At 48.9% G+C, this 23,324-nt stretch overlaps 9 protein-coding genes across 9 annotated transcripts; 4 read left to right on the forward strand and 5 right to left on the reverse strand.

The window, feature by feature from the left end:
- Window positions 1–81: 81 nt before the first annotated feature.
- EURHEDRAFT_417159 (replication factor C subunit 3) lies at window positions 82–1,602 on the reverse strand. The gene is made up of 5 exons (XM_040783132.1): window positions 1,378–1,602; window positions 1,237–1,324; window positions 1,013–1,187; window positions 577–963; window positions 82–526 (listed from the first exon to the last, which is right to left on the reverse strand). Exons 1-5 carry the CDS (start codon window positions 1,506–1,508, stop codon window positions 135–137), a joined length of 1,173 nt encoding a protein of 390 aa, XP_040634424.1. The 5' UTR covers window positions 1,509–1,602; the 3' UTR covers window positions 82–134.
- An 81-nt stretch (window positions 1,603–1,683) lies between these two features.
- Window positions 1,684–2,801, forward strand: EURHEDRAFT_417160 (actin-related protein 2/3 complex subunit 3). Its single transcript, XM_040783133.1, has 6 exons — window positions 1,684–1,796; window positions 1,857–1,898; window positions 1,990–2,264; window positions 2,326–2,438; window positions 2,494–2,572; window positions 2,627–2,801. The coding sequence occupies exons 1-6, from the start codon at window positions 1,787–1,789 to the stop codon at window positions 2,672–2,674; spliced, it is 567 nt and encodes a 188-aa protein (XP_040634425.1). The 5' UTR covers window positions 1,684–1,786; the 3' UTR covers window positions 2,675–2,801.
- Window positions 2,802–3,291: 490 nt separating this feature from the next.
- Window positions 3,292–5,014, reverse strand: trm6 (tRNA 1-methyladenosine methyltransferase subunit GCD10; the record flags this gene model as incomplete). The annotated part of the gene is made up of 2 exons (XM_040779441.1): window positions 3,292–4,870; window positions 4,929–5,014. 2 exons carry the CDS (start codon window positions 5,012–5,014, stop codon window positions 3,292–3,294), a joined length of 1,665 nt encoding a protein of 554 aa, XP_040634426.1.
- A 623-nt stretch (window positions 5,015–5,637) lies between these two features.
- Window positions 5,638–8,417, forward strand: EURHEDRAFT_518947 (uncharacterized protein; the record flags this gene model as incomplete). The annotated part of the gene is made up of 3 exons (XM_040786733.1): window positions 5,638–6,286; window positions 6,350–7,278; window positions 7,326–8,417. 3 exons carry the CDS (start codon window positions 5,638–5,640, stop codon window positions 8,415–8,417), a joined length of 2,670 nt encoding a protein of 889 aa, XP_040634427.1.
- Window positions 8,418–11,692: 3,275 nt separating this feature from the next.
- On the forward strand, window positions 11,693–13,190 carry EURHEDRAFT_534159 (alpha-mannosyltransferase; the record flags this gene model as incomplete). Its single annotated transcript, XM_040787281.1, has 2 exons — window positions 11,693–11,750; window positions 11,833–13,190. The coding sequence occupies 2 exons, from the start codon at window positions 11,693–11,695 to the stop codon at window positions 13,188–13,190; spliced, it is 1,416 nt and encodes a 471-aa protein (XP_040634428.1).
- Window positions 13,191–13,260: 70 nt separating this feature from the next.
- Window positions 13,261–15,929, reverse strand: EURHEDRAFT_390137 (Six-hairpin glycosidase; the record flags this gene model as incomplete). Its single annotated transcript, XM_040779819.1, has 2 exons — window positions 15,808–15,929; window positions 13,261–15,751 (listed from the first exon to the last, which is right to left on the reverse strand). The coding sequence occupies exons 1-2, from the start codon at window positions 15,876–15,878 to the stop codon at window positions 13,261–13,263; spliced, it is 2,562 nt and encodes an 853-aa protein (XP_040634429.1). The 5' UTR covers window positions 15,879–15,929.
- Window positions 15,930–17,112: 1,183 nt separating this feature from the next.
- EURHEDRAFT_466591 (putative DUF221 domain protein) lies at window positions 17,113–20,018 on the reverse strand (the record flags this gene model as incomplete). The annotated part of the gene is made up of 6 exons (XM_040785115.1): window positions 17,113–17,831; window positions 17,885–18,283; window positions 18,339–19,256; window positions 19,313–19,605; window positions 19,663–19,895; window positions 19,968–20,018. 6 exons carry the CDS (start codon window positions 20,016–20,018, stop codon window positions 17,113–17,115), a joined length of 2,613 nt encoding a protein of 870 aa, XP_040634430.1.
- Window positions 20,019–20,054: 36 nt separating this feature from the next.
- Window positions 20,055–20,904, reverse strand: EURHEDRAFT_285076 (uncharacterized protein). The gene has a single exon (XM_040778201.1). It carries the CDS (start codon window positions 20,755–20,757, stop codon window positions 20,305–20,307), a length of 453 nt encoding a protein of 150 aa, XP_040634431.1. The 5' UTR covers window positions 20,758–20,904; the 3' UTR covers window positions 20,055–20,304.
- Window positions 20,905–22,121: 1,217 nt separating this feature from the next.
- Window positions 22,122–23,231, forward strand: EURHEDRAFT_466488 (uncharacterized protein; the record flags this gene model as incomplete). Its single annotated transcript, XM_040785103.1, has 2 exons — window positions 22,122–22,713; window positions 22,774–23,231. 2 exons carry the CDS (start codon window positions 22,122–22,124, stop codon window positions 23,229–23,231), a joined length of 1,050 nt encoding a protein of 349 aa, XP_040634432.1.
- Between the last annotated feature and the right edge of the window lie 93 nt (window positions 23,232–23,324).

Genomic DNA, 23,324 nt, shown 5'->3' on the forward strand with positions numbered 1-23,324 from the left:
ACCCATGAGCAACAGAGCCAAATTAGATAACAGCGAGTTACCAGGCAGATACAACTGACCATAGAACGTAGACATATTTAATCATGACTCGTATTACTCTATATGCTATTTATTCTACCTGTAGTAATAATAATTTATGCACCCATTAACTCACACCCGTTCCGTACAACACCAACCATGCCTCCTGTCTGCATAGTTTCCGACCCTCCACCAGACAGTCGCCATTCAATCTCTGCTAAACCCTGCAGCCAAGTAACCCTCGTCTGCGCAGGTACTTCCAATTGTTGTAATTGCTCTGCCAGGGCGGACAGAATATCCGCCAACGCCAGACCTTTGTTCATCTTGATCGTGTTCAGGGTATTGAGGCAGGATGTGACATCGCTAGTCGAAAGCAGTGTAGACATGATTTCTTGGATATCTGATGGATGCGGTGCGGCAATGCAGTCGTAGATCGTCTCGTTGGTGATAGTCTCTGATTCTGGACGGGGTTCGTCTTTCGGTGCGTTCCTCACTGGGAGTGGTATGCCTATTCTTGTCAGTGGTAATTCTCTCTGCCGCACCTGGAAGGTAGCCTACTGCTCGCATGGCATGCTTGAAGCACATTCAGTGCCCGTCGCATATCACCTTTGCTCAGAGTAACCAAACTATCTACCGCCTCTGGCTGAATATTCACCTTCTCCTTCTCAATCACCTTGTCCACCAGCAAACGAATATCAGCCTCCTTCAACGGACTAAAGCGGAACCGCGTACACCGCGACAAAAGAGCCGGCGACAATTTGTGAGTGTAGTTGGCAATGACACAGAACCGGGTGTTGGCGGTATATTTCTCCATAATCCGACGAAGAGCCATCTGCGCAGTAGCCGTCATGGCATCTGCTTCATCCAGGATAATCAACTTGAACGATGCGAGGGAGGAACCGGTGGACGTTGTCGGCGGCGCCATTGAAAAGATCTGTTTGGTACCTAGAAGCGATCAGCCTCATTCCACCACAGAAACCTGGACTGTACTCACTGGCAAAAGTCTTGATTTGTTCGCGGACAACATCAATGCCCCTGTCGTCACTGGCGTTCAGTTCCAGTACCATCTGTCGCATGTTTTTGGCCCCGTATATCCGTCTCGCAAGGGCTAGGATCGTGGATGTTTTGCCAGTTCCAGGAGGGCCGTAGAGGAGTAGATGTGGCAATCGCTGACAATCTCAGTATATAAGCTTGAATATCTGCTAGGAAAAAGCGCACATTGCATTCAACGAATCTGTTAATCGTCGCGAGGATATCTTGGTGACCGGAGACATCTTCAATGGTATCTGGACGGTACTTTTCCACCCTACCAAAGTTAGTCATATATCCTAATCCTTCGCCAGACCAAGGAATCCTCACCAAGGCAAGTTATCCTGAGCTTCCACCGGCAAATCAGCAGCAGTCCTCTTTGCCTTTCCATTGGCGTCTGATGAGCTAAATTGGACGTCTTTGGACACGTCCACGTCCATATTATCCTCGTAGTCCGACATTTTGCACGAATTAGCGATGAAAATAATATAAGCAGCGTATATGGAAATTCAATCACGACCAAATCAATGTCGACGCGTCCAAGTTGCCCGCGCGTAAAGAGCTTCGGGGCCGGAAAATCCTCCGCTGGGTGTCTCAGTAGTTGGTGTTGGTCTGGGCGGTGATGACATGCCGTGCGGACAGACAAGCAGCACCGCCCACGACTCTCCATAACAACAACAACAACGATAATCCTCTAGACTGGTGCTAAGGGTTTGAATACACTGTATCGTCTTTCGAAATGCCGGTATGCAACTCCGGTCCATGAGATCTTATTTGATATACCTCCATAGCTAACCCCTGATAGGCATACCACTCCATCTTCCTCGAGGACCGGGATGTCCCCGTGATAGGTACGATGCGCATACCTCTCACCAAGCACTCTCACCTTCGGCATCTCGCTACCCTCTCAACGATCAACTAATCCTCCTTCTTACGATACAGGCAACTTCCCCGTCCTCCCCATCCGCACCCGCACCCGCGGCCCCGCATACACCCTCCCCCCGCTCCCCCCCAACACTCTCGATATCGACGTGCCGCCAGACAGCGAGTCTTACGACTGCATCGACGAGATCCTTTCGCTCTTCCGCGCCAACGTGCTCTTCCGCAACTTCGAGATCAATGGCCCCGCGGACCGCATGCTTATCTACGGAACGCTGTTTATCAGCGAGTGTCTGGGGAAGGTGAAGCCGACGATGGCGGCGAGGGAGGCTGAGAAGGTAGGACTCTAGCTTTGAGGTTGTTGTAATGGGATATGATGGATGGGGCTAATGAGGATAGGCTCTTATCAACGCTGCTCTCGACCATTTCGCGATTCCCGGTGACGTGTCGTTTCCGTTTAACCAGGCTTTTGAGCCCCCGAGGGATCGTCAGGATGCGGAGACGCTGAGATCGTATGTCTAACATCTTCCCTGATGCCATCTTTATCCAGGAACTGATTGGTTGCAGGTACATTGCCCAAGTACGACAGGAGATTGCCATTCGTCTGCATGCGAGATTATACCCCGGTGGTGTTGGTCCTTCGAAGGTAAGCCACCCTTTCATACTATCCGAGAGAATGTCTAACAGTGACCGTAAACAGTGGTGGCTCAGTTTCACAAAGAGAAAGTTCATGGGCAAAAGCTTCTAGATGGTAGATACTGGACGTTGCTTTCGTTGATCATACTTCAGCGTATGAAGACTGTTTCTTTTTTCCTTTCATGTTCTGTAAAGCTAGGCGAGTTAATTGATATACCTTATTACAAGTATTCGCCCCGACTAAGTCTCTGGGATTGCGCGTACGGAATTGTAGGAACGTCACCTTTTTAGACCGGCAGTCCGTCTGCTGCTGAATGGGGTATAATACTTCAACGAAGTTACAGCGTTGCAAATATCGTCTTAAAATACTATTATACTACTAGACTCTATCAACCATGACCCGGCGAATAGGATCCAAAGGCAAAGCATTGAGTGGTCATTGGCCTGCAACTGATATCTATCATATGCATGTACTTGCGTATGGCCACTTTCATTCCAACGAACCATAAAAGTGGCACGGAGACAGTAAAACCAAAAAGAGACAATAAAAGAGCACCAGACCAAGCTATTAGAATGATTTGAGTCGGTGCTAGCAGCTGGGAGTCAACTATAAATGGAAGGTGGACTACCCCGGACCAAAGTGATTTCGGCTCCGACTCTATATGGAAGCAAGCAGGACTGTACTGAACAACTTTTTTATATACATAGTCACAGCTAGAAATAAGGGGTTTACGACTTCATCTCCACATCCACCTCAGGCAATGGTACGGGATTCGCCTCTACCTTCCTCTTCTTCCGGCTTGGGTTCCCTGCAGCCTCAATCTTCGACTGTGCCGGGAACGTCCGGATACCATGAAAGACATAACCTTCAGCACCACCACGCCCAGACATCATAGGATGTGTGCGTCCCGGAAGGACCTGCCACGGCCGTATACGCGCCGTTTCCAGAGTGGGTGCAAGTAACAATGACGGGTCGACGATGAACTCCCTCTCCAGGTCAGAGAGGTCAACCGGTTCGTCGGTGTTGTTCTCTTGGTTTTGTTTTTGGGTTGCTTCGATGAGTTCCCGTCTTGCGTTGATGAATGTTGTTCGTCTGGGTGTTGAGTAGAGGTCGATTAGCTCCGTTAGAGGTTCGATTGTGGGCGAGTAGACGGCAACTTGTGCTGAACCTGCGAGTAAGGGGACGGCGTGTTTCAGAACGCTGGAGGGTTCCATTAGGGTTGCGACGAGGAGGCTGTCGTATTCACCGGCGCGGGCTTCGTCGACGACGTTCCGGACGCGCTGCCAGCGGCTGCGCTTACGATAATATGTGCCGCGTTTGTTGGCTTTGTAGGTGGCTAATGTCTCGTCTGGGATCATTTCGGGTTCGTTTGCGTAGATGGGGTCGGACGAGGGGTCGACGAGTTGCATCCAAGATACGGTTTTCAGGTGGGTGAATAGAGGGTGCGATTCGTCAGGGCTGTCTTGGTCGTAGCCAAAGTATTTTAAGAGAGATAGGTTGGGTTGTGTGTGGGCGTGGAGGATGGTGATGGTATTCCCCGATGCAGACATTTGGCTGGGACGTTCTTTGGCGGATGATGTCGCTTCGGCCGGCTTTTCGCTGGGTTCGCCCTCTGACTCTTCGTCTTCATTGTCATGGGGATAAAGGATCCCCATCCTCTCTGCCATCGCCGCAACGATTAAACCTCCTGTCTCGTCGACAACAAGATAACGACCATTGGGCTTTGGCCCAATTGACACATTCCCGCCGTGATGTACATTACCCCAGCACCCGATCAGACCAATCAACTCATCCCGCAACTCCATGGTCCGGGCCGCATCCTTCTCTTCAATCATAAAATTTGTGAGCAGACTGACATCCAGCGGCAGCACGGTAAACCGCTTCATATATTTCCTCCGTTTGCGCAGCGTATACTTTGCGAGCGAGAACGCGGTCTTCTGATCCAGAGCGGAGTGCGATTCGAGCAGTTTCGCGATGATATCTCTACCGGCATCGCTCGATCCATTCTTCAATTCCTCGATTTCCTGCAGTGTCATTTTCTGGGTAGACGTATCGTCGACGATTTCGCGATTTGTCCGCATGGGTGTTTCGGCATCGCCGCTCACATCCGGCTCGTCGCCCTCTCCGTCAGCCTCCCCTGAGCCCTCCGTTATTAACGATTCAGCATGGAGCTCTGCTGCGGTGATGATGCGCAAGCGATTGCCGTTTTCTTCGGTGGGGTTGTCGAAGATCTCGAATGTGAGGTAGAACGGGCGTCCGATGATCTGGTTCGAGGGAAAGTTTCCATATTTTCCTAGGGATACCTCTCTAGAGCGCCAACCCAGTCAGTTAAAAACAGGAGCAAAACCCAAAGGTGAGGACGCACGTATTGGGTATAAGGTGGATGATTCTCGTCGCATCAGACGGAAGCCGAAAGGCGACATGTTGATAAGGACGGATATAGGAGTGCATGGCGTGAAACACTGGTTCCAAAGGACAAGAAATGAGTGTATTATGCCAGTCGCATGCTATTCAACAGCCGGATAAGGAAATCTGACAAATTAGTCAAGACTCTATCTCCAATGATTCTTTTTTTCTTCTGCGGTGATCAACTTCTGCGCCTGCGCTATTCCAAAGGCGGCATGGTACCGGGTTATCCGGAACTACTATTTCACCGCTTGACATCTTGTGGCTGAAGCTTTCTGTGGCTGTATGTGGCTAATTATAATTAATGACGTGAACGTCGCTGCGGGGTTACCGTACAATACGAAATCACACAGCCAAGGAAAGCATACCGTACATTTACCGCCCTCGCTGGCCACCGCCTGCAATGACCGTGTTATATAGAGCAGATCGCCGGCATTGAATCTAGGTGCCTGCTTTCATACAAGAGTCTTTGGCAGGTTGTATACTGCCTCATCTCGGTATTATATACTTATTTATAGGTATATTAAGTCATAGTATGACTAATACCCTTCTCTACTGTTAATCGCGGTATCAATACCGTTTATGAACTGATCGAATTGCCTTTTATCTTATCTGGATAGCACTCACTGCTTACTACAGATTACGCCACACTGAACACTTCTGCCTTGATGGTCTTGCGCAAACAGCCTCCTCCTCGTCTCAACTCTGTCAAAGAGCCTAATCGTCGTCTTTCTATCTCTCTTACTGCCAAATCCGCTTCTCCTGTCTCTCCGACGAAGCGGTTGACACGTCCAAGACGAGCGCAAAGCTCTCCTTATCCTCGTCTTCCATCGCAGGATTCGATTTACTCGCCGGATCTTAATACGTCGCCTGCTTTTGACCTGATGACGCTCGAACAAGCTCAGCGGTCGCCGGTAGGGACTGCGCACAGTGAAGCGCAGAATCCGTGGGCCGATGAGTTGGTAGAGAAACCGGATCAGCCGTATCAAGAGTACACTCCATCGGGATCTACGCAAGCAAGCCACAACGGAATCCAGGAAGAGCCGGTTAATAAGAACAAAGGCGATCGTGTACCATCTATACTTGTAGCTGGTACTCAACGCAGAATGGCGACAAACGAATGGCAGCCAGAGGAAGAGGCCGATGAATGGGAGCATGTCCGACAGACACCAACCCAACTGCGATCTAATAACCCGTTTTTGAAAACGAAACAATCTGAAAGCAATCCGTGGCAAGCTGAGACATATCAGACTCAACAAGTTGAGGATACTCGTGCTTCACAGGCGACTTCTCTGCATAGTGATGCCTTGAGCCAAGGTATGGAATTGTGTACAATTGCCGAGCGCAATGCAGGTAGAATAGAACTGACCTATTTTTCAGGTGAGGGAATTATCCCAATGACTGCCCGCTTGTCTCTTCTGGACCAGCAGCCCTCAGATTCAGCGTGGGCAGAAGAGCATCCCGTTACTGCTTCGCAGCCCCAGCACCCGCAAAATGGCCATTATGCCCAGGAGTCACAAGCGCAAGTTCCGCAGACATCATACGCTAGCCAAGTTCCTAACTATATGGCTGATGACCAATTCTATGATACTCACGGGACTCCGGGAAATGCTGCGGAACTCCAATACCAACCTCAATACGCTTCTGCCGATGAATATCAGCCATACCCCACCCAAACATCCCAGGATTATGACAGATTGATTACGCAGTATCAACCAAACACCCCATCTGGCCCAATTTCCTCCGCGACAACGCAGTCCTCCAATGTGCTCATTGATGCTGATCCTAGCAAGCCAGAGGCACCGCCTCGGTCAACTTCGTCTGTCTATGAGTCTGATGTGTCTGAGGCTCGTGGAACGCGAACTGGATTATCAGAAACTGCACCTCCTCTTCCCCAGCGTCCAGACCGCTCAGAGGGCACCGAGCAGCACACCACAACAAGGGCCGGTGACACAAACAGACAAGCAGAACAGAAGGCAGAAACCTATGCTATCAGACACGTTAACTGGACTGATATCTCCGGAAAATTGCGCAATTCCCCGATTCTGTCTCAGAACGAAAATGGACCATGTCCCTTACTGGCACTTGTTAATGCGCTTGTGATTAGCTCGGCCGAAGATGCCCAAACACCCGTCGTCAAGGCTCTGCAGACAAGAGAACAGATATCTCTTGGGTTGTTGATCCAAGCATTGTTTGAAGAATTGATTATGTACCTAGGCCCTGATGATGAGTTCCCGGATATTGAGGCTCTTAGTCGGTTTTTGACAATGTTGCATACGGGCATGAATGTCAATCCACGCCTCACATTAGTATGGAATTACTTCCTCATTATGGCACTATTGCTAACATTATTCAGGAACCGGAAGACGATGCTGGTCGCTTCTACGAAACAAGTGACATTCAGTTCTATAATACATTCGGCCTTCCCTTGATACACGGCTGGGTGGCCAACCCCGGTACAGAAGCCCACGCAGCGTTTTTGCGAGCAGCTCAGTACTACGAAGACATACAACTGCTACCATTCCGGAAAGAAGATTTGGAAGACCAGGTTTTCCGAGGCGGCTCACTTACTCCCAATGATGAACAATCCATGCACGACATTCAAACGATCCAGCAATTCGTTGAAGTCGATCACGCAACGCAATTGAGCGATTTCGGGCTTGAGCACCTCAAAGCCAGGTTGACCCCTGGATCCGTATCGATTCTCTTCCGCAATGACCATTTCACCACACTATACAAACACCCGCAAACACATGAGCTGTTTACGCTAGTAACTGATGCTGGTTATGCAAACCATGCTGAGATTGTGTGGGAGAATCTCGTGGATGTTAATGGCTCTCGCGCTGAATTTTTCTCTGGCGACTTCCGTCCTGTTGGCCATGGCCCATCAGGAGCTCCTGCGACATCTGCCCCGGCGCTTCCGAGCCGTGACACAGGCCATTCCACTGGATCGAAGGATGAGCCATCGCAAGAACAGGCTGATGCGGATTACGCCTACGCACTGGCCCTGCAATTTCAAGAGGAAGAACAGCAACGTCAGAACTCTGCAGGTCACAATCGAAACCCCTCTGCGCCCAATCAACCTATACGAGGACATGGACCTGAAGCCACCCATCACCGTACTCCAAGCGCTGTAAATCGAGGGACCGGTCGACACCAACCTACAGAACAGCGTTCTGCACGGTCGAGCCAACAACCTGGACGATCGTCCCACTCTCACGAGGATGATGATTTGCCATCGTATGCACAAGCAGCTCGCAGCCCTGTTTATTCCCCGCAGCAAAGCACGCCGTCTTTTAACCCGTCTAACCCGTCTAACCGCTCCAATCAATCTATGGATAGTCGCTTCTCGAGAAACCATCATGGAAATGGACGGCGCCCTCCTGCGACGTCGTCTGGTCTCCCCGAGCGGTCTAAGGATAAGAACAAGGACTGCATCGTTATGTGAATGCATGGTATTATTGGATAGGGTCAAATGGTTGTTACGGACTGGTATAGCTGCGGCGTTCTAATTATTGACTGATTCTACTTTGTTGATTGGCCTGGGCGTTTGTTGTTTGCGATTGACGATGACATGAGTTACGTATATAGATACCAGCGATTACACGTTTTCAATTTTTAGAATGCTCGTAATGTGTTGCTTTCTGTTAGACATTGAGTCAAGATTTCTTAGTGAGCCGTAATAGGCTAAAACTATATTTTGAGAGGGTTTCCTGAGACACATTTCCGATTGAGCGAACGTCCACCTCTCTTACTGCTCATCTTCCACAAAGTCTGCAGAGCCAAACACAAAGTCTTTTTGTAGAGGCGCTAACTGCCAGCTACCCTTAGAAAGTCGGTAATTCACCTAGAGCCCTAAGGACAATTGGTGCTTGGAATTCTTGTATCGCTAGTCCACTAGAGGTGACTGTACAAAGCCGTATAGTAGTAGATCAACCACAACCATAACCACAAACAGCTCGGAATCTGAGTCATGAAAATCTTCTCTGAAACGAAAATTCCATCGATTTGACGTTTGTTGCTCACGTATCTATGGCGCATGGCGTGCCATGGGCTAGAAATCTCACCCCAGGGTTGAAGATTTCCGCCTTAGCGGTAACAGACTCACAAGTCTGGTCCAGGGCCTTCTGTGTTTAAGATGTGTAATCCGTGGACAATCCGAGGGCTTTGAACGGGCTGTTGATGGTTTTTAATGAATTGTTTGAATGAAGCATTAACCTGAATGCCCATTCGGTAGTGTATTTAGTTAGGGAAATGCCGTCGATCGAATCGTCAATATGGAGACATCGTCCATTGCCGAATTCTATGCGAAACGACCAAAATCTTACCATTTTGATCCGTCCATGCAGACCCTTAACGGGGAGACAAATGTAATCGGCATGGGCTCACTTCACTGGTAAAATGATGGTGTTCCGTAAATCTTTCTGACCAGAGGAGACAATGGGCGGGTCCAATAGCCTTTGAGTGTTGGCCTTCCAACAACCCGAGTCTAGGGCCTTTCGTCAAATTGTCTCACTTATATCTACCTCAAATATAATCCCAAGGTGCCGATTCACTTGGTATTTTCTCAAAATACCAATATTAGCGATCTATTAGAGTCAATGTGGCCCTATAGGTATCCCGTACTTCTTCGTGATCTAGGATATTTATGTTATGCACCGCCTAACATAAATCTGTAGTCGATTGGAGAGTTCTTAGGTGCACTAGTTGGTGCCTGCCACGTATAGAAGTGGAAGTAACTTCAAGCAAGCCAGGTCAAGATTCGCCCGAGCTTTGCACTTCTTCGAGCACGCCTGTTTATAATAAGCAGAAGCAAGGCAGCAGTATGAAGAAGCGCAGTGTGACTAGCGGCAATTTCGTCTGGGTGCTTGACAATTGTATTTTGTATGGTTTGAAATAGTGAGCGGTTAGTGTCGGCTCTATGTAAAATATGTCAGTAAATACTCCCAGATTATCTTGCTTAGGGCTTCCGAAATACTTACCAACAACCACCGACTCGCACGTACTGTTGTTGCAAGCCTTGTTTTGAGGCCCTCGTGATTGGGAGTGCACAGTATAATAGCGATAAGAAGTCCTTTTCAAGACATATCGGTTTAGAAATACAACCTGCCACATTTGCCAGGGTTAGTTGACGTTCTGGGATATTGAGAACGCCAAACAGCGGGAAAGATATACATGTCCAGTTCTCCAACCGCTATTTTTGGCACACCACTGGAGATCAGCCAGATAAAGACCGAAAGGTGAAGTCACGATATATACTATGGAAGCGTTCGCTAGCGACCCGTGGTGGGATCGCCGGAGTTGTTCGTAATCCCGTGGGATTTATGGACGGTCCTTGTATAAGCCAAGTTAATGGAAATAAACTAACAGCCTGGCATTCTTAGGCTTTGAAGCCGCCATAGAAACAATCAGTATAACCATATCAAATGCAATGGACGTGTAACTCACATGTCAAAGACTGATCAGGTCAGGTACTATTGGCCTTGAGGATGTAGCCAACTAGGCAGCAGGAAGCTGTCTGTATAGTCAGAGTAATTGTGGATGGTACCATGTGTGCGCTCTCAAAGCGTTTTGTTGTACTCTGACTCTGAATATTTCGCTGCCATAGCTAGATCATAGACTCCAGCGACGACGAATTTGTTGGAATACGTCTGTCGACAGCTCATATGGGACTTGGGAACTGGTTTTCGACAAGAGAGAGAATGCTGTAGACAGGACGGCGAGAATAGAGGGAAGGACGTTTCTCCCCCCTTAGACTTGACTGAGTGAATGCCAACTTTATTTTCTTCTTCTCACTTGAGGTGAATGAAATATTCTTCACATCTTTTGCCAATTTCCAAACCCGCATAGTTTTGAAACAGTATCTTAGACGAGATTATATTATTCCTTCATGGGAAGTGCTTGCAGTAGCTTTGTGGTCTAAGCCGGGCACCTGTAATTGTTGGAGCGTACAGGAGCTTGAACTATGCCTCAATCGGATCATCTCCGTCTTTTGCGGTTTAGTGTGTGCTACTACTGGGCTTTCATACATAGATACCTTGAAACTATCGTAGTTCAGTGACTGCTTCCATTCATCCCCACCGGCGAACCAATGCCGATACATATCGAACTATACAAGCCTGGAAATACGTCTACGGAAAAGCCGGGGCTAGTTGCACTCATTTCTGAGAAATTTGAAACGGTTTCCAGGAACATAGAATAACATAGCTAAATGCACGAACCACCGGACTCGGAGTTTGCAGTAAGTTCCGAAGGAATTCCGGTCAACTGCCTCGACAAATCGACGCCTGTGAAGTCTCCGAAGATCTCAATTAGTTCCCGGGAGTCTCATGAAGCTGCTAAAATGTTCCTATCACAAGCCGATCTGCGATCATATTCTTTGCTTCTTGGATCCGAAACACGAGGACAGCGAGAGCAACGTGGACCGGCAATTCCTACAAATCTACCAAGCAAAGACCGGAGCGCTAACACTGAAACTAAGACTGATTCAGTGAGATTACGAACGCTGCTACCAGCATATGGGACTCCGATTGGCGGCAGCGGCATATTCGGCCCCATTATAGCCTTGACGGGCCCCATAAGATAAGGCTTAGTTCTGGCGTAATCGGGAGTATGACGCGGCTGTCATTTCGGATTTTGTCTGCCTTATTTTGCTTTTTTTTATATTTTATTTCATTATGGTGAGAATTTCTTCGCGACGATGTTGTTTTCGACAATGTGAAAATGAACTACCGGGATGCAAATACACAATTTGAACGGAAAAGTCTTCGTGACTGCCCTGGTTGTTATCGCTTTGATTAACTTTTATCATCTATACCTCGGAAAGCGTGATTTCAGCCCTATAGCGATTGCAACACTCCCAGTTCGTCAAGCGCAACTCCGATATGACCTCTACTCTCTACTCGAGAAATACGCACCGCAATGTCCTTCTCCGGAGTTAGGGCATTCGGCCGGGATGCCGCGATTCGACGCGCTCGATGACCTCCCGCGAAAGAATTACATCGATAATGCCGATGAGCTGTTGCAGCCTATGAAGGAGGCGCATAATGGGTTTGTGAAGGAGATTCGGAAGTCCTGGACTGGCTATCCTTACATCGTTGGAACTGAGGGCATAGTTTCCGCTGCTGGAGGAACATACATGCCTACATTTGTTGTGACTCTACGAGTTCTCCGACGAACCGGTTGCCAGTTACCAGTTGAGCTCTTTGTCAAAAACTCAACCGAGTACGAGCCATATATCTGCGAAACCGTTCTCCCAGCCCTCAATGCAAAATGCATCGTTCTCTCAGAAACCATGACCCTAAGCCCCGATCCCACAAAAAACACAACAGTTACGATCGAGCACTTCCAAATCAAATCCTTCGCCCTCCTGTTTTCCTCTTTCGACAACACCATTTGGCTCGACGCAGATAACCTCCCCCTCCACAACCCAACACCCCTCCTATCCTCCAAACCATTCACATCAACAGGCCTCCTCACCTGGCCCGACTTCTGGGCCTCCACAATATCCCCGACATACTTCAACATCTCGCAACAACCAGACTTCCCAACAAATGCCCGTGCATCAACAGAAGCAGGCATGCTACTTGTCTCTAAAAGAACCCATTTCTCAACCCTCCTCCTAGCGACATACTACAACTACTATGGCCCCTCCCACTACTACACCCTCCTCAGCCAAGGCGCCCCCGGCGAAGGCGACAAAGACACCTTCCTCCCAGCAGCTTCTGCCCTCGGCAATCCATTCCACGCAGTCAGCGAGCCAGTGGCCGATCTCGGCCGTCCGCATCATCCTAACGATGAAGATGCAGATGATGATATAGTTGGTTCGGCGATGCTGCAGGCTGATCCGATTGAGGATTATGAGCTTACTAGGCGTGGAATATGGAGAGTGAAGGGTGATTCTGTTGCTGAGCCGCCGAGGGGCTTTTTTGTGCATGCGTATAACCCCGAGTTTAATCCTGGGGTAGAGCTTTTGGGAGAGAAGACGCATGATAGGGATGGGAATGCGACGAGGGTTTATACGGGGCCGAAGAGGGCGTTGAGGAGAATTGGGTATGATGCCGAGAGGGGCTTCTGGGAGGAAGTTAGGAAGGTGACTTGTGGGTTGGAGGGAGTGTTTGAGTCGTGGAAGAATAAGGAGAGTTTGTGCGAGGGGGTTAAGAGACATTGGGAGGATGTTTTTGAGAGTCCGGATGCTGAGGTGTTGGAGTTTATGAGATGATGACTTATTGTACTTGTATATAGCTTGTATTTTGTTGCGTTTATGTTTTTAGATCATGAACTGTAGAAACCTACTTCAACGTAACAGAAACTCTCGCACACTTTCCCCCACCAACCTCCTCCTTCAACCCTACACCCTCAACACTCCTCTCCTCCCCATTAACCGTATAAGACTCCACACTCAACGGCAACCAAACCGTCCCCTTAGTCCCCTCTGGCGCACAAACATTCAAATCCAAATGCCCCTTCGCCCGATCAACCGTCCAACCCCCCCGAATCGTCCCAAATGGCGTCGGAACTCTCCCCCTAGCCCAAGAAACCTCAACATCAAGCAATGCAGGTCTGAACGCCCACTCCTTAAACCCAGGTGTCACAGACTGAATACCGAGGACGTATTCCGTGAAAACGTATGTCGGCGCTGCGCCCCAGGGATGAGCGTGGGATGTGTAGAATTCTAATCCCGGGCGGCCAACGGCGTCGACGTATTCCCATGCTGCGCCTGTGTAGTATTTATCCTGGTTTACCATTGCAGGCCAGAGACGGTTGAGGAGGACGCTGATTGCTTCTGTTGTTGCGTTCTGTGGAGCTGTCTTGGAGCGGCTGTGTTGGAAGAGTGCTTCGAGGAGGAAGCCTGATAGGTTGGGAGAAAGCTGGGTATTAGACGCGTTCGAGGTCGAAGATGATTCTTTGTATCCGATACCCAGACGGAGGGTGGAGAGTGCTGCGATAGATCGCTGGGCTTGGGTAGTATTTGCTACGTCTGCAAGGATTGACCATGCTGTTCCTGTTAGGGAGGATGCGTTGAGGGAGGTTAGGCTTTCGCCGTAGATTCCTGTCTTGTCGTTCCATAATTGGCGGTTGATGGCGTCGGAGATGTGACATGCTGTTGTGGTCCAGTTCGTGGCTGCCTCGGTGTCTCCGATGATGTTGGCCAGTCTTCCCATGCGTTGGAGGGTGTATACTAGTAGAGCTGAAGGTGCGGTTCCATTCGCGGGCCCGAGGAAGAAAGACCCTGGGATAGACTGGGAGACGACGAGTCCAGAGACACTGTCGACAAGAGGCAGGACTGCATTGACCCCTCTCTTTGCTCGAGGCCAGTATTTCTGCAGGAATTCGTCGTCGGCGAAGTCGAGATAGTAACCGGCAAAAGTATTAAGGAAAAGCATTTGATAGTCTAAGATTCCGAAGGCATTGTATATCAAGGTATACTCTGCGGATTGGCCCATTGTCGGCGACATAGAAAAGAATCCTTCATATACACCGGACGTAGCTTGTCGGTCCAAGCTGTAGGCCAACGTGCCTGTAAGGAAGTCCTGACGATGTGTACTCGCTGTAATGACACGGTATGTATGAGCGAAGTCTCCGGACCATACCAGGCGATCTCGTTTAGCGCCGTCTAGACAGACAGACTCGCTGTTAGTCATAACTCCATATTCTTCGAGTACAGATTCGTCGGTCATCGGATTCTGGTATAGCTGTGTCCCATTCTGCGCTGACACTTCGACATCCTTGACGTATGCTATCTGGTCTTGGTACGGTCCAAAAGCCCATGTGCCACTGGTGAGACTACTTGGGCCCCCGATGCTGGCACTGGGGGTTTGAATATTCTTTAGCGCAACAAAGACTGCTGGGTGGTCATTGATAGACACAGAGTAGCCGGTCTGGTTGATGGTAGTCGATATATTATACCATTTGCTTTCCGTCACGTTGAACGATAGTGGAAAATGCTTGACAGCGCCTGTTGGCAATGACGTCTGGTTGACCAGGTTATATCCGTATCCAACCACCAGAGTGTTTGGAGGGACAAGAGTGCGATTGGTATTCAAAAATGTCGACTCAGGGGGATACTCGCTCGTGAGAACAAAATACGGGCCATATCCAGTCACACCGGAGGCAACCTTCCAGCCTGTACCGCCGCGGACAATCTTCGAGCGGAAGGACATCGTGTAATTTGCGTAGGACACACCCTTGACGGATGCAGCTGGCTGCTGACCACGAAGGTACGCGCCATCTGATGTTACCTCCCAGGTAGACGGCGCCGTGTTGTTTGCGATACACGCCTGCTGTACTGTCCGAGGACCCAACGCCCAAATCTCATTGTACAGCGAGTTTGAGCATTCGAAATGTCCCGGAAGAGCATCGACTGCTGTTCGATCATTGGCAGAACGGATGCCCACACGGCAGATCTTAACCGTGCTCTCCGGACTCAGCAGCTGTAGTCTTTGCCAGCGGAGACCTCCTTGAATGAGAAAAGATTGGACATGTCCCGACTCGGTGACATTGAAAGTCTCGACGCGAAAGGTATTGGAAAGTCCATTCGAGAATGTCCAGGGCCCGTCGCCGAAGGGTGCATCCAGAGCGACTCTGGATTCGGAATATTTGGCTTCTACCTGAACTGGGCCCGCGACTGACTGGACGTCGAACACTGGAAAGCCGCCGATTTCCGTCCCATAATCGAGAATTACAGCTACATTGGAGGACGATAATGTGATGCAGGTCGAGCCCGAGGCGTTTGCTGCATGATGCGATGTTTGATATTTTTGGGGATACACAACGGTTTCACTGGCCACACGTCAGGTTTCCCCCTTTACACTGAAGATATAATGGAGAGCACATACCGTTGCGCTGCTGCAATACCCGATACCAGCAAACTTCCCCATAGCCATACCGAACTCCATGGCGATCGCATATTGACGGTGCCTGGTTATGGCAGAGAGGATGTGGACAACGTCGGTCTTTTAAATTCTGAAGAAAGAACTCCTCCCGAATGATCGACCATGGAGCTTCTCCTGAAGGAGACTAAAGCCCGAATCCATAACGCTCGACATCATCGCGGACCCACGAGCTCGGGATATCCGAATTGTTGCTCGCGATGTCATTATCCCGAATCTGTGGGGTACAGCACGCCAATACAATTAATTGGGTCTTGGCCAATATGTTTCTGGTGCTATCCCAGAGTAATGCAGGGTCATTCTGCTACATCTGAGGTTGGAGTTGGTAATCCTTCATGCTAGCAACCTTAGCCCGTTTGTCGAAACTGTTGAAACAAACCAAATAGTACTCTGATCTCAATATGCTTGTGTTTGGGATTGGCTGTCTGTCAATCCAACCATGGCACTCTCGTTTAGACCCACACTTTCGAAGCTTCAGGTCCAGTCCTATAAGAGGGCTTGTTTAAAAATATCCTCCAGACAACCGACTTACACCGCGAACTTTTGGTTTGGACATGCTGCATGCATGCTCCTGCTTTTTTGTGCGAGTTGGAGAGAATGTCCCAGATCGAGTGTATCTCGTGTGCTAAAAAAAATGTTAATCGCATCGAACTTAAAGCTAGCAAGACTTAGGGAATGGCAGTGCCGACGTGTTTCTGTCAATCCGAATATAGAGATTTGATAGTCCAGACATATCAGACATAAGAATATATATGTTCCCGAGCCGGAAATGCAACGTTGTTGCGATAGGCATTCGAGAAGCCAATAGCAAGACCCGGTTTGTTTCCGATAGTAAATTTCTTGTCCTCTGTCAAAGAGCAAGACTTATCATGCACTCAAAATGATGGAGTGACGGAACTTTTTGCCTGAAGTTCTGCAAAATGGTAGCAAATTTGATGATGGATTGAGAGCCGGCTAGTTTGAGAAGAAATAGAGTTAAAAGTAGAGTAGAGAATAGGGAAAGAGGACTGACTGAAAGCAATATTATTAATAATGAATGAAGCACACATATAGCCTTAGGAAAAGAAGTGATGGAGGGGCGCCGATATGGGTACGATTAACCACTATGAAACCGAGAACTCAGGTGGATACATATCAAATATCAATTAAATTAACATCAAAGCCAGGAGTGATACCCCTCATTAAGTCTATATACTCATCATCAAATCATTAAATAAACATCCAAGGAAACTCATTACCATATGAAACCACTCAATACAGAACCTTCAACTCCCACAACGGCAGATTCGGATCATACTTATCCCAAATAATTTTGTTCTTCTCATCCAGATGCGCCCTCTCATCCGTGACAGGGATCCCCGCATCCGTATCTAACACCTCCTGATGACTGAATCCCCATTTATCCCTAGGAAGCCATAACATCGGACACTTGGCCGTGATGCACGGCTCGTAGTATGCATTCTGTCGTTCCTCTTCGGAGTATTTGATCTCAACGAGATCACGGCGGACCTTCCGGCGAAGCGTCGCGTAGTCGCGGTATAAGTTGGGATGGAACCATTTCCAGATTGCCTCGAGGCGGGTAGTCTGTTTTTGGTAGATGTATGCTTCGGATTCTTCCTTAGACTGAAGGAGTTCTTCCTCTGTGTCGAGGGTGCGGGGGAGGAAGGAAGTTACTGGGGCGAGGGCGTCGTTGAGGGAGATGTGTGCGAGAACGGTGAGAACGGTATAGATGATCATGATGATCAGGGGGCCGACGGCGCTGCGAATGGCGAAGAGGCCGATCATGCAGATTTCGGCAAGGTAGACGCCTGTTATGAGGTGTTGGAGGGCGCGGGGATAGACAAGGCCTTTTGTGTCGATGTCGATGTCGTAGACAAAGAGAAAGTTGTAGCGGTAGGCTTGGTAGACGAGGTAGAGGCCAACGAAGGCGAAGCCGAGGATTAGCGGGGCAATGCAAGAGTATGTTAGGGCTGATAATGTTAGCCATATCACCTGTGTCAAAGAAGGAAAGGTGGAAGCCTACCGATAACGCCCATGTTTGTGAAAACAGGAAAGACGTTCCCCCAACTAATGCTACTGACCGCAGCCCATCGTTGATATAAGTTTCTTGGCGAATGGTCAAAAAAGGTAGCAATGAACTTGAAAACCAGCGCCCCGGCAACTTGTACAACGGCCATGGAGCTCATACTCAATCCCTGGAGAAGGAAATATGAAATGTAGAAGTTGGTTGCTTTGGGCAGATTTTTCGCCAAAAGGTCCTTGGCCGACATGGGATCTTGAATGATTTGAGAAGTAGCAGCAGAGGCGGCAGATGTGAGAGTCGTTACCAGAAAGACCTGGACGACTTGGAAGCAGAAATGAGCACTTTGTGTGAAGAGCTCGACACCTGCTCGTGACGGGACTCCGGCGCATCCGGCGCAAACTGTGAATCTGGTTAGAAATGATCCAACATTAGAGTCAGTATAGAAGGGTCTTACATCGACAAATGATAGGGACTAACGACATCAAGAGCACCAAGGCGGCCGAAGGAAGCAACCCGGCAATTATGCCCGTGATAACATCGGGTAGTTCATTGATAAAACTCAAGAATGGGAGAATCTCCGTGAGATATGAGATGTTAGAAATAGCACCGACAATAGCAGCCGGAATTGACCAGAACACGATCAGCACAGCAATACCTCCTTTGATGAGGAATTTGCGTACGACTCGCTGCCACCAACTGAGATTCAGTGCAGACCAAACCACCTCCTTCGGGGAAATCCCAATAAATCGTGGAGTCATATGCTGCGGTTGATGATGCGACAGTGTCTGCAAGGCGATTTGTGCATCATTCTGAGTCTGGAATTCGACAAAGGTAGCGGAAAGATATTTCGCGTCGCCGGTCTTGTGTTTGTGCTGCAGAGTTTTCACCTCCTCGTTGATCTTGGCCAATTCAGCTCGCAGCCAACGAATGGAATCAACCTTTTTCCCGAATATTCCAAGCAGCCCAACTCGGTGAGTAGGACGTCGAATGGTAGACGACCACGACGGTGTATGCTTCCCGCATTCCAAACAGGCCTCCTCGGACCCAATATCTCCACGTTTGAGGACTTTTAAGCCAGTCGAATTTGCTAGGCGGATGTACTTCGTTTCGGCACTTTCTAGCTTATACGCTAGCTTATCCCGTTTACTGACTTTTTTCTCGAGTTCTTTGCAATTGGACGTGATCCAGATTCGTCGTACCGAGTCACCGAAAACTTGGCGCAGTTTCTTTTCGTTTTGATAATCCTCGGGAACAGACATGAAGAGCACTGTTCGTGATGAGATGCGATGAACATAGGCTGGCGAGTTTAGATATGCCTGTCTGAGATTGGCAAAGAACAAACACTCCCGTGTGACAACATAGAAGATATACGCTACCCCATGTGGTCAGCCTATTTAAATCGTGTTGCCAGAAGACGAGTGCACCCACTGAAGAACACGCATCCGATGACAGCATGAGCATAATACCGTGTCGGGTCTGTTACATTGCTGAAGCTCAGCATATCCAGTTGGGTGTTCCCCCCGCCACCTGTGGCATGAATCGGAAGAAGAATAGGCCATGTTATCAAACAACCTATGAAGCAGAGGGAACAGAGTACTCGAAGGAGGCGAAGAAAAAGATATCCATCCATCGACGAACGGTGAAGAACATGGGTGTCGGTGATTTCTATGAACTTTCCAAACCAGTTCAAAAAGCCAGATGGCAGCTCCGGACTCCGTTCACTACAGAGGTTTGTTCAGTATACCATCATGAGTTAGTTTGGAAGCGGATTAACTCACTGTTTGTGCCAGCAGTGCAAATGTGTCCTCGGAGCGTACCAGCGCTGTTGGGTCCGTCGACAGATAATGAATAAACCAAACCAGAATATTGCGATGAAAAGAGCAGGGACCAAGGTTGTCAAGAATGCAGAGAGAGACGTTGAACCTCCAATCCCCAGGCTATCTGCAACGTCGGAGCTGGAAGATGATGCATTTCCCCGAGCTGAACCAACGTTAGTGTCATTGCTTGGGTCCTATTCAACCATTTATGGTCAGCATCCGATCCAAATTCATTTAGAAGAACATTAATCGAATATATGGCATACCAAGATACTCTGTCGCTTGAGTAGGAAATTCAAGAGCCCCGAGTCAGCCATGGTGAACACAGGCAAACAGTCTCGTGGGCCCTTGTTCAGACCGTTTTGGTGCAGAAACTTTCGGTAAGAAGTGTTCAGAGTTCAGGAGTATTTATCATTTCTACGTCTTTTGAATCGGCCCGTTCTCGCTTTAGAAAGAAATAAAAATAAAAAAAGTAAAATCCATGACATGTGGATACGGTATGGGCTCCAGCGCATACATACGACCTGTCACTCCTGATTCGAGGCTGAAATTGTATGGTACGTATCGTGTTTGCGTGTAATGTGCACGGAGAACATTCTTACACTACTGCCGTGTCTGGGACCAGAGATCAGCCATTGGTGGAACATCGGGGTTTCCAGATGGTCGGAATGAACTCTTGAAAATCGGGGAACTCCTGAGCTTTCTAGCTCTGTGATTTGCGATCCAGACGTCCCGACAGGTGCACGGACATATCCGTGTCAATACTGGCTCAATTCTGCAATTCGCATGTTGATCAGGGGGCTTCAAACCTGGGAGATGACTGGCAGATAAGAGAGAGCGGGTGCACTGGGCAATGCGGTCTTGTCCGGAAAGAACGGACTTTTGGGAAAGAGTCTTGGACAGCCCGTAGACATAAGCCGTCAATAGTTTGCGGAGAAATGCGTCGTCTAAACGAATTTCATCCCCGAGCGTAGCGAAATTGCTAATCCGATGTTCCAAACTATTCCTAAAGACGGCTAGCTTGAGCCACGCAGCGGATTTGCGAGCTGAAGACATGAGAGAACGATGCACCGGGGTGTGATCATGCCTCTAAAAACGCAGCTGGCCCAATGGGGAAAAAGAAACCACAATCGAATCGAGGTAGCATTAGCGCGCCTTTCTGTCCAGAGGGCCAAACCACAGGTGGTAGGAGGGGGGAAAAAAAGCAATAATATTCGCGTCGACCGGTAATGCTGTGCTATCCAGGACAAATGAGCAATGCTACCACATCCATTGCTCCGACAATACCTATAGCCATGCAAAACTGATCCCAAACCTGGTAAATAGTTCGAGCTTACTCCCGAAGAGTGCTATGATATGCTTTCTCCGCCCAGATAGCGATGGTCTGCCCGAGTACTGAGTACAAACCACGGCGTGCATCCTGGGTACATATCATTCAACCTACACGCAAAGGATGATATTTTTGCATCAACAGTCTCCGGCTGTTGACGTTGCAATTGACATCTTTCTTGCGTCTGCCAGTTTTCCAACGACATTAACGGACTTAATGCATTGTATCGTGGGCCGCAGACGTGTGGATCAAAGAGCTGCCATGACACATAGCGGGTACGATTGTTCGAATCAATCCAGATAACGCACTGATACAGAGTACGTGCCCGTGTCGAGGTTCATGGGCTGCTGCAGATGATCATGGGGCTGGATGTGACGAGGCAGGCAACTTGCATTCAAATCGGAGCCATCCTTGCTAGCGTTCTGAGGGGATTTCGCAGTTGAGTGATATGCTCCGTGGCTGGTCATAGTTGTGATGTTGGTAGTGATCAACTTGTTAAGGTGGGAGGAGGCTAAAAGAGGAGGGACGTGCTGTGGTCAGTATTCTTTGGATATGCCGACTCTGAACCCGCACTAAGAGAAATCTGGCACTGCACACACAAGCACTTTGTTCTTGCATTAGCCTCTGCGTGAGTTGTTTTCTGTTCTCCGCTCTGACAAACTGTCTTGCTCTTGAGGTGTTGGGCGTTCTCTGTTACCGCTTTAGGAAACAGTCTCAGTCAGGTGATATCAAACACTCAAACCCAACAATAGCAGTGAGATAGCATCCACTGAACAGTATAACATCGTTACACTCCTGTTAGCATTTTGATAACGATGCTATATTCTTATCACGATGTACGTCGTTTATACGGAGTGCTTGGCCCAGGGTCTCTAAGACGCGGAATAGGCAGACATTTTCTACAGTTGAATACATATCTCCTATCGCCAAATTTTCATAGATAAACTATTTACCATCAAACAAAATACTTCTTTCCAGTAGAAAAAACAAGTATCTCCAAATGGTGAGCGGTGAGCCGAGGCAGTATAGACGGCCAGCAGCCAGGCCGATGCGACAACAGCACTACCAACTCCCATGGCCTCGACGAAGAATGCCCCGTTCCAAGCCTGAACAGGACGAGCCTTCAAGCACCATGTCCCATGATGCTTCCAATCAGCCTTTCCCGCCTCTCACCCCCGAAGATGGGGATGTCGCGACTAACAAGATTAGCTACCCCGAGAACGACGGACAGGATGCCACTTCTCCAGTCTATGACCATGTGAACGTGGAAGAAGCTGACTTTCAATCGCATTATTCGCATGAATCCCAATCACTGTCAGACGCTTCCTCAGATTCCGACGAAGGGCCTCCTGACGAGAATCTCGGCATGCATCACCATTCTTTTCGACAGTCGACTGGTTCGCTCCACGGGCCCAATGCCTTTGCGCCGCCGTTCTATAACAGACCTCCTACCCCATTGCCTCCGTCGCCATCGCTGACATCGCTCCTACGACCACCATTCTCAGCTACTACATCTCGTCCGACGACTCCTGACGGCTCCGATGTCGAGACCCCTGATGATACTGAAGCCGCTGTCGCAAAGTCCGCTCAGCGTGCAACGACCGTTCCCAGAGCGAGCCCGAAGGTTCCGACATACGAATACTACGGATTTGTTCTGTATCTCGCTTCTTCGTTGGCTTTCTGTAAGTTATCTCATCAATGATGCGGGAAAACCAAACCCGTGCTGACATGGCGGAATATAGTAATCTATATCCTCTGGTCGTATCTCCCGTCGCCATTCCTTCACCAACTCGGCATCTATTACTATCCGAATCGATGGTGGTCTCTAGCATTTCCCTCATGGCTGGTCATGTCGATCGTCTACATTTACATCGCACTGGCATCCTACAACACCGGATACTTGACTCTACCCATGAACAGCATCGAGAATATAGTGGATGAGGTCGCAAACGTGTCAGTCATTGATGGCAGAGGGCGGCGACGACCAGGAGGCTCTTCGAGAATGAAGCCCGGGGCGACGTCATACCAGACCATGGGGCCGCAGCAGCGAAAGGTGAAATGGAAGAATATCTGGAGCGAAGGTACTGATGCTGTGATGGACGTCCCAGTAGGAGGAGTGTGTGAGATACTATATGGGCAGGAAAGGGACGACTACGAATTGTACGAATCGGTTGGTATCACAAGCTCAGGTGATACATAGGCAATTGGATGCCGACTCACGTACAGAGATATGGTAGCCCTAACTTGATACAGCCTGACCAATGTCCTGATTCTGGCGCAATGTCAAGCGAGT

Source organism: Aspergillus ruber, assembly GCF_000600275.1.
Source record: "Aspergillus ruber CBS 135680 unplaced genomic scaffold scaffold00044, whole genome shotgun sequence".
NCBI lineage: Eukaryota > Fungi > Ascomycota > Eurotiomycetes > Eurotiales > Aspergillaceae > Aspergillus > Aspergillus ruber.